This window comes from Amblyomma maculatum, chromosome 1 (genome assembly GCF_055883805.1).
Source record: "Amblyomma maculatum isolate TAMU_Amacu chromosome 1, ASM5588380v1, whole genome shotgun sequence".
Classification (NCBI taxonomy): domain Eukaryota; kingdom Metazoa; phylum Arthropoda; class Arachnida; order Ixodida; family Ixodidae; genus Amblyomma; species Amblyomma maculatum.
This window is the reverse complement of record NC_139344.1, coordinates 148,022,989-148,041,267: the sequence shown is the minus strand read 5'-3', so window position 1 is coordinate 148,041,267 and position 18,279 is coordinate 148,022,989. Positions and strand designations below refer to the sequence as shown.

At 45.0% G+C, this 18,279-nt stretch overlaps 1 protein-coding gene across 6 annotated transcripts in view; it reads left to right on the top strand.

The window, feature by feature from the left end:
- LOC146204287 (protein arginine N-methyltransferase 5-like) overlaps positions 1 to 18,279 on the top strand; it is a 122,161-nt gene that overhangs the window by 56,828 nt on the left and 47,054 nt on the right. For all 6 annotated transcript variants that reach the window (XM_084589232.1, XM_084589229.1, XM_084589231.1 and 3 more), the window contains 2 exons: positions 7,989 to 8,044; positions 10,505 to 10,627. In XM_084589232.1, coding sequence (XP_084445358.1) covers positions 7,989 to 8,044; positions 10,505 to 10,627 — 179 coding nt within the window. The remainder of the gene's footprint in view (positions 1 to 7,988; positions 8,045 to 10,504; positions 10,628 to 18,279) is intronic.

Here is an 18,279-nt window from a genome sequence, read left to right as displayed (position 1 = left end):
ATACACAAATATGGCAGAAATTGAACATTAAAGGGAAGCTGAAGCGGTGTTCAAATTGCATGAAATGCTGTGGTTGGGAAGAAAAGACCTCGAAAATCATATGTGTAAATTTTTTCTCGATTCTGTCCGTTAGAACAGCCGCAATCGCCATTTAAAAACCCGCCGCGGACACGCCCCCGTCGCCTCCGGAAGCGCCGGGTTGGGGGATGACAAAATTGGAGAGCTGGCGGAAGTGACGCCATTCACGGGGAGCCAGCCGGCCGTCCTGCACGTCCCGCATTGCTTAAGCTCTGCTGCGCTTTGGCGTGGCGAACGACGATTCAACGTAATTCTTTGCTAGTGCCGTTTGTTTTTTCTAGTTCGAGCGTTCTGTGTGGAGTGGGTGTAGCGACAAGTGGCCATCATGCCGTCGTTCTGCGCAGCATTCGGCTGCGCGAACACTGGCGGCCGGGATGATGTGGTGTTTCACACGTTTCCAAAGGACAAGAAACTTTCAGCGCGGTGGGTATCTGCTGTGAAGAGAAAAAATTTCGTACCTACGAAATCAACTGTGTTGAGCTCGAACCATTTCCATGACAGTGACTATTATCGGAGCTTGGGAACGATGCGGGCGCTCGGAATTCCAATTAAATAAGCGCGACTGATGCCCGGAGTCGTTCCGTCAGTGTTCCCGCACAACAATAACGCCTCGCCATCTCCAAGAGCGGCCTTCGCCAAAAGAAAGCGGCGGGAGGTTAGTGTTTAAGGTACGCTTGTTCCTGTCCGTGGTTTGCTTGTGTGGTTCAACGTTCCGCGAACTAACTATAGCTATGTGAAGGACATAGTGGCGAAGGGCTCGGGAAATATTTCTCCTGCCTGAATCTCCATACATCGGATATTACACAGGCGCCTTGCATCTCCCCAAACTGGATTGCGGCTGCTGTGGCGGGGCCAAATCCCTCTGCCTCGAAATCAGCGTCCTAGCAATCGGCACCCGAAGGCCATAACTGTATAGTGGATCGTGTGAACATATCCTGTGCGCCGCAGCGACCAGTCGGCGGCACGAGGCCCACCAGTTAATAAGGTGTGACTCGGCAGCCCGTCTGTTTCCTTTCGACGACATTCGTCAAAACAACCACTGAGCCATCGCGGTGGGACAGTATCTTTTTTTTTCAATTGCGTGCTATCAGCGTTGTAGTACGCGGGGGTATATCTGTACAGCATAAAACTGAGACCTTTGGTCGGAGTTTAACTTTCGGATTCTATCTCATTCACCCTCTGAACATATATCTGTCAAAATGCACCATATTGGTGCAGTGGCAGTAGTTTTTTGTGCTCGTTAGTAAAGTTGCACTCACGCTTGTGCTGTTAATCAGTATAAATCTGACTTCTTTTGAACAGAATCTTGCAACTACATCTTTCACAATGCAAAAGAACAGAGTGCAATAATAAAAGTAGTAATAAAAGGCTTTCGGATGTAAGTATAGGCACCGTGCTCTAAATAAATGAAAAACAAATGCTTTACCTCGCGTGACTCGTGTAAACATGCCGGCGTTTTGAATTCGATATTACAGGTGTCTGGTGTTTCGGCTGTTATGCAGTAGCCAGTAAGCAACATCGTTTCGACGTGATTTACTTTATTACCACTTGCACATCTACCTCGCAAAGATATGTAAAAACAAGCACCTACGCAAAACATACGTACCAGAGGAGATTTCCAACCCGTGAAAATGTCGCGGCGTCATTTTCTCCATCGGCGCACTCCGCGGCGTCGTTGGTTCCGCCGTTTTCTGCAGCCGCTGATGGCTCGAACATATATGGCGAGAGTCCAAGCTGTTCACTACTGCCCGCACTATCCATAATTTTCAAGACTAGGCTTTCCAGCCAACTGAAGCAACGCGCTAGCAACGCACTACGCAGCAACGCCGTCGGTGCAGGCCGGAGAACCGCGGGACACCCGTAGATGACGTCACGACGGTCCCGACCACTCACAGGCGACAGTGGCGTTCGCTCGGCGCCCTGAGGCGCTGGCGCTCGTTTTCTTCTAAAAAACAGCTGTTTGCGTTTATTTAAGCCATTTTTTAATGCGATATTCTTGTTCAGTGGACCAAAAACAACTAAATGCTGCCGAAAACTCAATTTTTTCGAAAAGTGCTTCAGCTTCCCTTTAAAATATGTTAAAATTCATGAACAGCAAGAGCAACGATAGATCTTTAAAAAAAAAGAAAGAAAACAAGAATGGGGAAGGGCAAAGGTGTAACCATGGAAACGATGCTGTCAGCTTGAGTGAAAGTACAGTGGGTACATAATGTTTTCAGTCCTAGGCAGTTCTGGACTACTTGCCGACAGGTGTCCGGTGTTCGATTTTCTTCGGGCAGCCCAGAAGCTCCGCCCACCAGTGCAACTCCCGGGCAGGTGGCCATATTGAGTTGGACTCCGAGTACATTCTGAGTACTTTTCGTGTTCCTGCTGGCAATATTGTGCGCTAAGCAATGGCGCAGGCTCCGTAGCTGGTCTCTAAGCAGCTGTAAGACATTTGAATCTTGCATCTTCGCTTTCTTGTCTTGAAATTCACTACACATGGAAGCGTCCAGAGCCCTAAGCACGGATTGTTTGTTTGTGCTGTTCAGAAGTAGTTCACCTGTTATGCAATCATTTGGGTGCGTAAGCATGAAAACGTTGCAAGTGAACTGCTATGTGCTGAAGCATATAACACTTTTTCTAAAAGGTTTTGCAAACGCTTTCATTTCTTTCGAGCGCAGTGAGCTGGGCTCTTGTAAATAAGAACTTCGTGAACAGCAGCGGCAAGCAAACCCTTCCAAACTCCAAACAACTCTGGATGAGCAGGCAGACATATTGGCGAACATTTTGAGGCAGTTTCTAGTTCGCACTACACAGTCATATTTAAAATACAAAAACATCTCTGAAAAACTTGACTTCCAACAACTGGCAGCACGTGTGAACCTTACAACAGACAAATTACCATATATGAAATCAGTACAGTACTGTCTGCCGGAAAACAAGCTGCCCCGGGACCCGACAGAATACATTATGAAATGCTGGCCCATCTTTCCGATCCTGCTGTACATGCACTTTTGAAATTATTTAACAAAATATTCATGTCAGGAAAGCTACCAAAAGCCTGTAAAACAGCTGTTATAGTCCTACTCCTTAAACCTGGAAAACCACCAAGTTCCCCTAGTAGCTACAGGCCCATATAGCCCTCACGAGTTGCCTCGCCAAATCTTTTGAAAGCTAGATTAGCCTTTATTTTAGAATCGCGCAAACTTTTAGACATCCATCAGTACGGTTTTAAAAAAGCATGCTCAACAACAGACCATCTTCTTAGACTTGAAAATGTGGTCCGAGAGGCATTTATCCTCAAGCAACATTGTCTTGCGGTCTTCTTCGACATAGAGAAAGCCTATGACACAACCTGGAGGTTCGGCATTCTGTGTGACCCAGCAGATATAGGTATCTGGGGCGGGATGTTAAATTGCCTGAAAGACTTCCTATCAAACCGTTCATTTAAGGTACGTATGGGATCAGCCCTGTCCAGGAGCTTTATTTAAGAGAATGGAGTTCCCCAAGGGTGTATTTTAAGTACTACTCTGTTCATTTTGAAAATTAATTCAATAGCCAGAGAAATCCCCAAATCCATTATGTACTCACTCTATGTTGATGATCTCCAGATTGCATGCACGTCCACTAACATATCGACATGTGAGCGGCAAATACAGTTAACCATAAATAGACTAACATCATGGGCAGATAAAAATAGTTTCCAGTTCTCTCCACAAAAATCAGTGGCTGTCCTGCTCTCGCTCAAACGAGGTTTGCCTACCGCCCCAAACCTACACTTAAAGAAAACTGCACTTCCTGTAAAAAGTGAACATAAATTTCTGGGCATTACCTTTGATAAAAAGTTAACATTCTTACCCCACATAAACACACTTAAAAAGAAAGCATCTCAGTCTTTAAACATACTGAAAGTACTCTTAAGAAAACACTGAGGATCCAAAACGACATGCCTTTTACATATCTATCGATCCATAGTACTCTGTACCTTAGATTACGGAAGCATAGTCTATGGTTCAGCGAGACCCTCGTATCTGAAGCGCTTAGATCCAGTGCACGACATGGGATTGCACCTCTCTACTGGTGCAATATAGAACATCTCCGATAAATAGCCTCTATATTGAAACAAATGAGCCACCCCTCGCAGACAGGAGAACAATGCTGACATGTGCATATGTACTGAAAATAAGGCCCCTACTGAAACATTTATGTTACTTAGTAGTCACAAACTGCACATCTAGAACTCTTTAACAACAAATTCCGAGCAATCAAACCACTAATTCTCCGTTTTGAACAGGCATGCCAGGAATTAAATATATTGGATACACTTCCAAATATTGCCCAGAGACCAGGCCCACTGCCACTGGTATCATTTTCCCTCTGTGTGCGACTTCACATTAACCCACTTTCATAAGAAACAAGCACCGTATGAACACATAGTACCAGAGTTCTTGACATTAAAGGAAAAATACAAAGATTATACAGCATTCTATACAGATAGTTCAAAGACAGCACTTTACACTGGATGTGCTGTAATACAAAAGAAATGGGAGAGAATAGTACGGTTACCCAAGTGTTCATCAGTTTTCACAGCTGAATGCCATGCCATTTTCATGGCTGTAGAAGAAGCGTTAAAGAAAAGCATTGGAAAAAGCATCATTTATACAGATTCCTTGAGCGTAATCACAGCACTGCATCACAGAAATGCTACGGAACCTTTAATTGGAGACATAATACGCAATGTAGTAAATGCAGAAACAAAGGGGCAGTCAAAAAAATTCTGCTGGATGCCAAGCCATGTTGGAATCCGCGGCAACGAGAGAGCTGACACATGTGCTGCAGCAGCCCGTAACGCTGAAACAAAACTCGTAAACATACCACGTAGAGATGTTATGAAACTTATTAAAAAAAAACTGAGAAAAATGGCAGGCTTCATGAAACAATGAAACAAACAATAAATTACACTATGTCAAACCAGTCGTCAAAGAATGCACATCGTGCAGCCATCCGAAATGCTTTGTTGAAGTCATTCTATGTCGCCTGCGCATCGGACACACGCACCTAACACATGGCTTCATCCTTAAGAAAGAACACAAACCTCTATGTAAAAGGTGTAGAGGTGAACAATAAATCACATTTTGCTGTCATGCACTAAACTAGAGAATTTAGGAAAAAAATATTTTGCAATTTTTTTTAATGAACAGATCCCTTTCCATCCCAGCCTGCTTTTAAGAGACGATGCACTCGTTGATATTTCTCACATTTTTGGATTCTTAAAAGAAGCAATGCTCCTCAACAAGCTATAAAAACTTGAAAAAAAGAAAAATATATTAGTCCTTTTCAGAAAGTATAAACAAACCACCCTGTTCTTGGCGCATGATAGCCTTAGTTGCTATGTGCCAAAAACCTCAACAGAACACAACACAAACCCTTCCAAACTGAGTTCTGTAAAATGCTTCGTATTCAGGCATGTCATGCCCCGTTCATAAAAAGCACTGATTGATACACATTTGTTATTTATTTTTAGTATTGCATGTACACCAAAAAGGTAACCGTGCGCACGGCACTACTGTGAAAGAACTGAGTCAACCGAGTCGTAGTGACTGATGGTTGGCATCGTCTACTAAAAGCAAATGGTGGAGGGAGCTTGCAAGGTCGTGTGACCATCACACTACTTTCTGTCAGAGAGGAAGCCGACACCTGTCGGCCAGTAGTCCTGGACTGGAAAATGGAATGTACCCAGTGAGCTACAGTGAACAGTCAACCATCAACCACAAAGTTCAGGCTGCAGCTACATGCTCAGATAGGCTGCTTCGATTGTTCCAAGCCATAATGCACCATTGAGAGAGTGAGATAAAAAATGGGAAGCCCCGTGAAAACTTATTTGAGGGCTACATTTCCTTTCCTTTGTATGCTGAAATTTTTATTGAATAACTCTCTTCCCTGTCTGCTAATTATTGTAATTCTTTCTAAGCTTGTTATTGTGTGACAGAGAATTCACCTGAAGTACAACCAAGCATCATGTCAAAAAGTGTTGATAGGCTTCTTTAAATGACACAAGAATTTTCTAGCTAATTACGAGCATTGCTATGACCACATTCAGGACAGTTATTATACGACCATTCATCTGTGTTCGGCATGGTCTCATTTTTTAGCACTGTGCTCACAACAAGTAGTTGCACAAAGTTACTTCCGTGGTCTCATTGCTTACAATACCTTTGTTGGTAGGCCATGGTACTCAACAGCTTGTGTCTTGTAGCACACCCTTCCAGCCAGTCCTTTGGTACCCCTTTGTTTTCTGCTGGTATTACTTGACCTCTGTGTTTTCTATGGGTTTACCCACTTCATGCGGATGTGTGTTGACATGTGACCCATGTGCTGGCATGTGCCTCGGTGGATGTCAGTGAGTAATTACTCCCTTATAGCAGGACCTTATGTTTGCATTTTTTAGTGGAGTGCCTTTATTTCAGGCAAATTGAAAATTAAACATTCAAATGCAGCAGCTGTTGCTTCTGTGCCTTGTAGCAGTTTACCTGGTTGCAATGCCTGTATGTTATGAGCTATTGAATGATTATGTTAATGCACAGGGGTGGAAGTGCTGCTCCATTTGCTCCATTCTGCTCCAAAAGGCTTTCTCTGCTCCATCCTGCTCCAAAATGCAATATTGCTCCAAAACTGTTCCAAACTGGCTGTTTTGATGTTCTGCCATTAAATTTAGCAGAACACGGGAACAGTGTCACAGCACCAGGGGCCAAGATATAAGGCATCTTGCACTGGGCTTAATACAAATGAAATTTTTGTAAGGGAGGGAAGCATGGAGCATAATAAATATATGTAAGTAAATTTAGTATGAGCCACAGGCGATTGGAGGGAATTAATTTCAGAAAAGAAATGCACTGTGCATGTGACACAGCGCACCCTCCCAGCCTTTTGAATCTCTGGTGGAGAGAGATGCGAGAGCAGCAAGCAAAGCAGATAGTGCAAACTACTCTGAGCCGCTAGGAAACTTGTCTGGCTGCAAAAGCTCCATGAGTTATTCTAATCGTTCTGCTGTGAAAACAAGATTTCACCATCAAGCCTTTTTTTTCAGTGACAAGCTTGTCAGGTCTACGGCAGACAGAATCATATTTGAAGCATTATGAGGTGGTACGTCAAAGGTGTCAATCGCTAGGAAGCTTCTCAAGAGTGTTGGAAAGCCATACAGGCCCTATGCCAAGAGGTTAAAAATGAGCCCCAGCATTGCTAAAGCAAAGAATGATTAACTCTTGGCAGGCATCAGTGAAGGAAGAAACCTAAAGGATGAAAAGGCTAGTCCTCAGTGCCATCTATCTTTCCTGAAGGCACTTCTGACCAGTGCTTAGGAATTTATCAGCACAGACATAGGATTGAAAAGGATATGCACAAGATAGAGAGTGCAAATGTAGTGCCCATTAATCTGAACTCTAAATTAGTTGCACTGCTTGAGCGCATTGAAGTGGTAAACTCGACATTTTAATCTATCAAGTCAAAATAGGCAAACGCTTTAGGTCTGACGAGGTGCCAGCAAGTGTTTTGTTGGCTGCTAGTCTTTTCCAAGTTATTGCTAAGGTCAGCCGGTGTTATATCTTTACATGCTTTGGCTGTTTGTCTTGTCAGTGATAAGTGCGAAGTTGCAAGGGCATTGAACTCGCATAAAAGGGTGTCAGGTTGAAGATCTTGTATTTTTGAAAAAGAAAACTGCAATTGTCAAAGACGTTTGACCTTAAAAACTTGCTCCAAAACATAATTCAAATGCTCAAAAATTTTAATTACATTGCTCCAGAGCTGCTCCAAAATGGCTTTATTACTGCTCCCAAAGCTGCTCCAAAATGCTCGAGCCTGCTTCCACCCCTGAATGCAGTCTGCTGGCACAGTTAGTTTACAATGTGGCCTGTTGGCACTTTCTTCAACAGGCTATGTTCCATGCATTAAAGGACAAAGGCGAGCAGGTTGGGAAAGACACTGAAATGTGAGTGCCTGTTTATTTTATCGATCTCTGTATTCGTTAACTAGTCATACGTGCGATAGTTGCCGCAGTGTCTGATCTCTTTGGAAAATAGAAGTGCATAATTTGTCTTTTTTTTTTTTTTTTTTTTTCAAGTCATTCAGAAGGCAGCTATTGTAGCTTATTGTGTATGAGTAACAATTGTATTTTAGTTGCACTTACTGTCTTGGTAGTGTTGTTCCCAAAGTAACAGATGGTGTGTGTAGATGTACATGTACCGTCTTTGCCAAATTTATTCAGGCTGCATGTTTCGCTTGTCGTTTGTATTCTGAAGCCAACAAGGATTCCCAGAGGATCACAACTTGTTAAGTGAGGATAGACGCTTGATTTTACTTTGCAGATTTACAGCTTTTGAAGGGGCGTGAATTCTCTACTACAAGACTGAGAAGCAGGCTCTTCAGCCTGGTTACTTTAGGCAAAGACTCTCTGTTTGTTTGTGATTAGCAGCACCTTTGCACAGAGTGGCCAGTTTTTGCAATTTTAAAAAGCATCCGATTTGTACTTTGGGCAAAGTGCAGCTTCATGCACATCAAGACTGATAAATTGTCATGGGCCTCAAAGACGAAGCGCTATGTGCTATGGAGAAAGAAGATGCGAGTGTGGAGCGCACACAAAGCTGCGACGACTGGCAGTGGACAGGATGTCTCGGACATCCTGTTTTGTCGTGAACGCCCCCACTATAACAAATTGGTGGAGGCTTACTGGGTACAAGCTCCTCAGTGATAGATCTACCACTCGGACTTCGCTGCAGTCGACAACTTGACAGTTTGCCACCTTCCAGCCCTGAGGTGTCCCTGGACGGAGACACCGCACCCAGGTCAGCATCGAGCACTTTCTGGCCATATTACCACGAGCCATGCTCCTTCGTGGGCACCTTTGGTGAGGACGTGGATGAGTGGCTGACAAATTACCAACGCGTCAGCCGATATAACAAGTGGGACGCGAGCGTCCAACTTGCCAACGTGGTGTTCACACTCACAGACACGGCTGTTATGTGGTACGAGAACCACTAACACTCATTCACATCTTGGACACACTTTGTAGAGGAGCTCAACATGTACTTCGGGGACACCGCTGCAAAGAAGAAGTGTGCAGAACAGACACTGACTATACTTTGAACTGCATGCTGCGCCTAGCAAATGCAACTTCTTCTAATGTTCATGTGGCACTTCCGTGGTCACTTTTCACATTGAGGCATTGAGGAAGGGAGAAGACAAAAGAGCAGCAAGCATTGTTCTTGTTTATTTGAGAACTTCACGTGGTATTTACAAAAGGAAATAGATCAACAACTACACAGAAGTGTATACTGTCTGACTAGACAGCACGTGATCTCGCCATACACAACGAATTGCAGTGGCAGTCGGAACACGAATTCTGAGTTGACACAAGGCTGCTGCAGGTCAACAAAAATGACACGCACCAGTCTTCTGTGCAGCTGTAAAAGTGCATGTAAAAGGGCTCTTGATTAGTGCCAATGAAACTGGTGCAAATCGTCATGCAGGAATGTCAGCTGCTTGATACGTTTGGCAAGTCCTTACACATGGACACAACATCCCCTACAACTAATAACGCTCTTTCACTTCACACAAATTTGTCTTCGCTTATAGCACCTGCGCATATATCCCTCGCATGCATCCGCATGCTGTTCCTGGGATACTGAAACTGAGTGCTGGACATGCGCAGTTTCACCACACTTCGGGCTTCACAGCGATGCTTCACCACGTGGACTGTGCGATGAAGCATCCTCATAACGTGAAAAAGCAGCTTTGTGAAGAGGCACTGTTGCTATACTGCAGCACCCTGCTAAAAGAATAGTGGAGGCCTTTGCATTTTTGGAGCACTGTTTGAATGTTCCCCGCAGTGTGCACAGAGCAAAGCCCTTGACGAAATGGTAGTTCTCAAGTATTAAGAAAGCTCTGCGTGTAATTTATTAAATACGAATCAAATAGGAAAGATACTAAATCATTTTCGAATATTCACACACCCCTAGTTACTTGAAAGCTGCCTGCCAAACTTAATGAATACCCGGATATACAGCTGAGAAACACTGCAGAACAGTTTAAAACTTAATTTTTTCTACACTGTAGTCTCGTTTCCGCAGTAGTACTCAGTGTCTCCAAAACAGTCGTATAATAACATTAACTGAAGTGCACAGAATTTGTTAAAACTACAATTGAGGGTACAAAATAGTTTTAAATAGAACTAGATGAACAAATAAACTAGATAAACCCGATGATATTTTCCACAGATGCCAACAGCTGTTCTTGTCTCTAGCAGCTCATGGCAGATTGAAGTGTTTGCAAGGGCATCACCCACATAGTCGGCCAGAGTAAAATGTTTTTTTTTTTAAGAGGGCAACAGGGTCATAACATTTGCTTGTGCATGCGTGGAATTTTGAAATGGTCCTTTTTGCATTGCTTGCAGCGTTCTAATGGTTGTTGGTGCTGGAAGAGGTCCTCTTGTGAGAGCAGCACTGACTGCAGCAGGAATGGCTGACCAGAATATTCGCATTTATGCGATTGAAAAGAATCCCAATGCTGTAATCACGTGAGTATCTTGTGCATCACTCCTTTTCATGGTTTTTGGGGGTAGAAGCGCTGCTGTTTAGTAAAATGGGAACGCTACTTAATGCCAAAGTGGTTCAAGAGTACTGCGTATTGGGTGAGTTGGTTTACATACATCCTGCAAGAAATTTAGTGCGACAAAAACGATGGACAGAAGGAACAGATGACACGAGTGGAAGTGCATGCAAATGATGCTCAAGTGATGTTTGGCAATATGTGTGCTGACTTGTCTTGCCAAGTTGGTGTTTTGTGAGAGAGAGAAATGTCGAAATAATTAAGCAGCAAGAAAAAAAAAAAAAAGGAAAAAGTTTAGGGGGACAAATAGATGGAAAAAGCATTTTGCTCTAGTTGCTGGGAGGATATGTAATGATGTCACTGCTTTATTTTGCACGCTTTAATGGTCTGTGCATTGCTAACAGTTTCTATTTTTAATTCGGGTTTTTCATCATTGTAGCCCACTTATAACGGCCCCACTTAAGACGAACTTTCGCTTATAACGAACGAGACTGGAGCGACCGCCAAAATATACATTACTTCAATGGCACAAGATCGCACGTATAACGAACGTCCATGAGCGCTGCCGATCGGTTACAGCGAACGGACGGCGTAAACCCGGCGCCCCGATACGAGATAACGATGGGCTCCCATCCCTTTTGGTCTGTTTTCGCAATCCTCCTCGCAAGCGAGCTACCCTTTGCTCGTCGACGCGCGCTGCCTACGAGTGTCGGCGCGTGGTGTGGCCTCCAAGGCCACGCTGCCGCCCCTCCTCGCAACTCCGCTCCCCTCTCCTCTCGCCATTCCCTTGTCTTCGCCTGTCTCCACGGCGCCGGCCGCCGGCATAGTCTTCGAAGTTTCGTCGTTTCTTGGCTGTTCCCTTGAGCGGCCGTGCCAGGGGCGCGGGGCGCCAGGAGGCAGGCCTCTCTAAAGCCCCTTGATACTTTGAAAATTACGCCAACGATTGAACTTTGCCGCCACCGCGCTACCTCCTCGCCTCCTCCTCGCCCCTTGCGCTCCCCTTCGCTGAAGGCCGGCTCTCCGCCCAATTTCCTGAGCGACGATTGGTCTCCCTGTCGTTGCCCTTGGAAACCAACGCGCGTCCGGCGTTTTCCTTGTGTTTTCTTTTTCCTTCGCGCCATTTTTCTCCTAGTCTTGGCGAGCGAATATTGCGCGCTGTACTTTTATTGCAGCGTGCAAGCTCTATGCCGTGCTGTTGCGCGTACAACTGCAGCAAGCGGCCTGAAGATGGTTATGCGGTACTCATGATACCTCAAGGCAAGCGTGACGGCTTGCGCACGAGTCAATGGATTCACAAGATTAGTCGAAAGAAGTTTATTCGTAGAAAGAACAGAGTTGTTTGCGACGTAAGGTGCCTTTCTCACTCCCCGTAATAACGCGTCACCTGACGCTGCAGTTTTTATTCCTGCTTGCTCCTCAATACTTTTGCGGCGGCAACATGTTCATTGTATAAAAATAAGGTTGTCCTCTGCAGCATGCTGAATATTCTGCGAGGCTCCAAGGCTCCATCCTTTAACACGCTGTCGACGTCTGTACAGTCAGAAATAGGGCACTATAATCTGCTTTTTGCTGTCAGAGATAACTGGAAAATTACAGTCTCACGATTGCATTTGTCACGATTATGCTAGGATCCCTGACCTCCTTCATTAAAAATCAAAATTTGGGCTTGTAGAGGAGCTAGTTTTTCCAGCTTGTACTTGTAGTGTGCGTCGGTTACTCGGGAGCAATGAATGCTGGCCCTGAAAAACTCTTTGGCAAGTAAACCCGAGGTATTGCGGGTAATCTGCACTAGTTAGGTTGTACGGCATTTTTTTTTTCAATTCTTGAATGTGTCTTGCCATGCTTCGACGCACGCGTGGGTTAAAAAGTATGCGTTCGTTTTATTAGGGATACGCCCAATGTGCAGGAGGGGTTCACATGATCACACACGCTTCACTTTAACCATGACTACTAGGCGTTGGCAGGTTACCTTCGCTTTGAAAGCTGGAGCTCTAAAACCAGTATTCCGCGTATTCATTTACTGCTAGAAAAGTTTTTCCATCAGTGTCAAATCAGCCGGAATCATTGCATCAATTTTCTGTATTTATGAAATTTAAACAATCAATAATGATTATAGTTATGATGTAAAAAATAGGGAAAATTTTGCGAGCAACAATTCTTAGCACTGTAACATATTACTCATTTCAATTGAATGCAAGAAGATTTTTTTTTCACCTTGCCTGAGTGATTAACTCATCGCTCTCTATGTTCTAGCTACATTTCACTGAAGACCAGTTTGAGTCGCCAATATTACACAAACTCGAAAAAAAAAAAAACAGGCCCAACGCAGTTCCATCTATTTTCTCTCACCGACCTGTCCTGAAGTAAAGGAAGCCTCCTCGACAGAGACATGAACCTCGCGCTGATAATAGTCAGTTATTTCAGTGGCTTGCTCTTTTCCCACCTCCATTTATGAGAAAACAAGAAAGTATAAGAATTAAAAGTCAATGTATAGTTGTCTCGTCAGATATTATGAGATAATAGAGATATGACTGACAATGTAAGTCAATGAAAATGGAAGTATATCAATGGGTCATGGGACGGCATCAGATTAAATAGTGATGGTTATGAATAGTGATAGGTAATGATGGTGGCTGTTACGGATAATAATAGTAAATGATAGTAATAGGCCCGGATAGTGAGGTGATAGTGTCGTTGCAGATAGTGACAGTTACGATAGGACACTAGCATTAGTAGATATAGTGATAGATAGGATAGCGATAGTTAATGAATTGGCAGTTATATGCTTTCTCATTTCCGCACGTTAAAGACCTATGTGCACCCTGTATTTTTTTTATTTGATTGTTGCGTTCAGTGAAATCACGCTCTTTTACATAGCGCATGAGGCCGCAGCATGCTTGCCCCACAACTTCAGTGTGTCGGCAATAGGGCCCACCACTTCTCCCAGTGTACCCTGCTGTCTTTTAACCACACGCGAAGCCAGTGAGTGGCCGTGTACTCATAAAATTATTTAATTCCTACATCAGCATCATATCAAGACTGCCGTGGCAAACCTGTTCCTTACCTCGAAGCGGCAAGGAACAGCTCAAAATTTGGTTTTATACAAAATTAACTAACGCAGATTATCGCGGATCGCTAACTAGCACAGTACCATTACACTTGGCCTAAGCTTGCCAACGGTATACGGTTCGATGTTGCAGCTAAAATTTAGATTTTAATTGCAATTTACTAAATATCAATTAATTTGGCCCAGTAATTGATCAAAATACATGTACAATTAACCAGTAATCAAATATCATGGTTAATCACGTGACATATACTATGCTTAGAGAGATAGCTTGACAGTAGCGAAATAGACTAAGTCCTGCTTTGACCTTCTCTGATCTTGAAGTTCAAAGCACCAGCCTGGATCGTTTTCCGAAGTTTTACCGCGGTGAAAGGTTTCACGCTCTAAAAAAAACAGTCAGAGGCAGTACTAGATCAGGCGCACAAAGTAAAACCTTATCATATGACTTAAAGAGTGTCTGCAGCACAGAACTCGCCCGAAAGGTTTGTTTATCAGTATTCCCCATTCAAACAGTTCAAAGAAGAAACCAATCAATTCATGAACTTTACTTTCGGCATTCTCAATGCTTTTCTCGCAATTTTTGGAAAAATTTTATGCACTCCTGGAGCGCAGACCTGGCCCAAAAGCTCGCGCTTCAGTCACTGCTGCGGCCGGCTGGTGGGTGACAAGGAGAAAAAGCGTGTCGTGCGCAGCGCTTGCCGCTGCCGCGCGAGGAGAATCGAGGAGGAAAGCGCGGCGCGGAGGAGAGTGTCGCTACTTTCAAATTATCAAGGGACTTTAGGCCTGTCCATACGCTAGCGGTTGTACTGTTTGCACAGGCGGACTGAATGCGCAGCGGCGCGCGCGCGCCGCTGCATTCAGTACGCCGGTGACGGTTCGTGGCCTCCGAGATTGCGGAGGTAATATCGGAGGCAATGGGCGGCTGAAAGCAACTCAGGGATGCCTCTCATTGGTCTCCCCGCTGCATACCATGCCCCGCTGTGTGTCCATTCCGTTCCGTTCCATTCCTTAGGCACTTCCTCGCTTGCCTCGCGTGATTGTCGCACGTGCGCACGTGCTCCGTCAGTTGCGGCGCTTTGTTGTCATTTTCGTGTGTGTGGTGTGAGCGCTTCGTCTGTCGGGCCTGAGTCGTATAATTCGGGATGGCTGACGGGAATTGCCTGCCTCCAGCGGTCACGAAACGAAAAGCGCTGGACATGGCAACGAAGCGAGCAATTGTGACGGAACTGTCTCAAGGTGCTAAAAATTGCGAGCTGGTGAAGAAGTACAACGTGTCGAAATCAACCATCTCGACAATTCTAAGAATAAGGAAAAGATCGCCAGCTCCGACACCAACACAGCGGACAGAAAGCGCCTGCGGAAGGCCACCTATGCGGACGTAGAGGATGCGCTGCTGAAGTGGATCGTCGACGCACGGGCTCGCAACATTCGAATAAGTGGACCAATGATGCTGGGCAAAGCCAAAGATTTCACATTCCTACTAGATTTTCCCGACTTCTGCCCAGGCAATGGCTGGATACATCGGTTCAAAGTGCGGCATGGGATTGTTTTTAAATCGATTGTCGGTGAGGGTTCGGTAAGTGACCAGGACGTTGCCAATTGGCTTGCAACAAACCGAGCCATTATTGCAAGCTACGCGGAGCAGGATGTGTATAACGCAGATGAAACTGCATTATTTTATCAGATGCTTCCAGACAAGACGCACTCCATGAAAGGGGAGTCATGCGCTGGCGGTAAACACAGTAAAGTGCGCGTTACAGTTCTTCTGTGCACTAATATGAATGGCAGCGACCGGCGCATGCCATTTGTAATCGGAAAATCCAAGAAGCCACGTTGCTTTCGGAACCATGTACCCGTGCGGTCCTGGATGACACGGGATTTATTCGCAGAGTGGCTGGGCGAGTTTGACCGCGACATGCAGAGGCAAAGCAGGCGCGTGCTGCTGTTGCTCGACAATTGCTCAGCGCACCACGTGCAAACGTCTCTGACGGCGGTGACTGTACTTTTCCTGCCGCCCAATACCACTTCTAAAGTGCAGCCTCTTGATTTGGGCATAATACGCTCCTTTAAGGCATCGTATAGGCGCCACATTGTGCAGCGCTTGCTCATCGCCGTTGACCGTCCGGCTGCTAACTTGCCGCTCCGAGTTTCATTGTATTCAGCCCTTGAGATGGTGAAGGCGGCCTGGGCGGAGGTGACGACCGCTTGCGTGCGAAACTGTTTCCTCAAGGCCGGCTTCGTCGACGCAGTACCGGACGTCGGGCCTGATGCCTCCGATGATGATGATTCCGGCGGCGATTTGTGGCAGCGCGTCGTCGACTCCGACATGGGAGGCCCTGGCACTGGTTGGCAAGATTTTATTTCTGCGGATGAAGATGCGGATATTGCGGAACCGTGCACGGACGAAGGCATCGTTTCTGAAGTGCGGGCCGAGAGTGACGCGGAAAAATCAGATGAAGATGAAACGTCTGAGCCAGCACCCGTAAGCACATCTGTAGCAATGGGCTATATAGAGGGCCTCAGACAACTTGTCTATGCCAAGGGACTCGGCGAAGAGCACGCTAGTGCTTTAAATAAACTGGAGACCGCCCTCATCGCATCTGCACTGCAGAAACAGACGAGCATCACAGACTTTTTAGCTAAGAAATAAATTTCGTATTTTGACCGCCAACTTTTTTTTTTTTCTCTTCTTTAGTTTGTGGTCCAGTTACTACGAACTTCGGGATATAACGAACGGACACCGCGTGACGCTCAGGTTCGTTATAAGCGGGCTCGACTGTCTACTTGCCTGCTAGATGTGTTACCTAAGCTTGCATTTGTTCTCCCCTTGGTTGTACGTGGGACCAAGATGTCATGGCTGAGATACGCATTGCATTCGGTTGAAAGCTGTGATGCTGTTCCACAGTCTAGACTACCACTTCATTACTGAGCCTAAGGGTGCATGGACAGATGTCCGCCAGCGCAGTGATTGTTATGTGTGGCTCAACGCTAAGTGTGGCCAATGGAACACTTTTAGGTCTGCACAGGACACAAAATGCACATTTACGCATTCGGTTTTTCACTGGCATGTGTAAGTTATAAGCCATAGTTCTTTAATTAGGCATGGCAGAGCTAATTTCTACTGCTGCTTTTATTGTCCACTGTGTGAATGTTTCATTTTGTATGTGTATGTATTTTGGCATGCATGGCGTTCTTTCGAAGCTAATGCAGTGAATCCCAAATATATGTCATGCTCAGATATATTGAATTATTGCTTATATTGGACTGTTGGAACCATGCCCGTGATAATTCTGTGGAAAAGTATTGCAGGATTGCTCACGTTTGCTGAACTCCTTTTAGAATATTAGAATAGAATATTCTGTACTTTGAACTGCATGCTGCGCCCAGCAAATGCAACTTGATGTTCATGTGGCACTTCCGTGGTCACTTTTCACGTTGAGACAGGTCAGCTGTGTGGACTTGAGCACCTGCTGGCAGTGCTGGTGCTGGGAAACTGCGTGACGAGAGAACGTGCGATGTGCTTGAAGGTGGCCTTCAGTCTGGCATGCTAATTTTCAACATGAAACTGGTATCATGCGGCGAAAGTTTAGTGCATTGATTGTCATGCAGGGAAGCAAGCCTGGCTGACTGGAGGTTTGTGGCTACTCTCACATGGCTTGCTTTCCTCCTGAAGTGAGCATAAAAATCAGCTGTATCTTAATTTTAATTGAGGTATTATTGCACTTATAGTGCACTGGTAACATACTTAAGCCTCTTTGGTCAGTGATGACTTCTCCCAAAGCACCGACCGCTGTGGCTTTTTGAGGGGAAGTGAGCTGGGCATAACGATATCTGCGAGCAGAGTGTCGCTGGTGGTGCAAGCAGCACATTGATTGCATGAGGCAGGCCATGGAGCGGTTACTGTATTTGTGCATCTGGATACAAGATAGGCTCGTCCATTGATATTTTTTTTTTATATCAAATTATCAGCATATAGAACTATTTCATGATCCCTTTTTGAGTTCATTATGTCTGGGATTAACTGTATCCATACTTTTTAATCATCTTTGTGTCTTTCTTACACAACACACAATTCTGTGCACATTGCACATTCTGAGAATGCTGATTTATGATGTGGTCGTAAGGCCTGCTGCTGTGTTGCTAATGGACTGCTCTTGAGTACTTGTGTGGCTGTGCAGTCTGCTTGGGCTTTGCTCGTGTGTGTTCATATTTTTTTGATGGCCCCTTTATGGACATTTGTTTTTCTTTTTCTGCTGTGTGCACGATCATCACTTTATATGGGCGATATATGTTGTGCTTTAAATGAGGTGTTCATTTGAATAAACTAACGTTGGTTCAATGGCACGGACAGCCAATTATAATAATGTTTTCATGGGCTTCAGTCAGCGCTGCCGCTACACCATTTTTTTTTCCCAGCATGACGTTGGCGTTGTCAGAGCCAAAAGCTATGCAGTTAGGCAATGGTATGTTCAAGGAATTCAGAGTATCTATCAGCAATCTGGCGATATTGTGCCCAGTTGACTGGCCCTCATTGCAGCAGAAAAGGCGGCTTG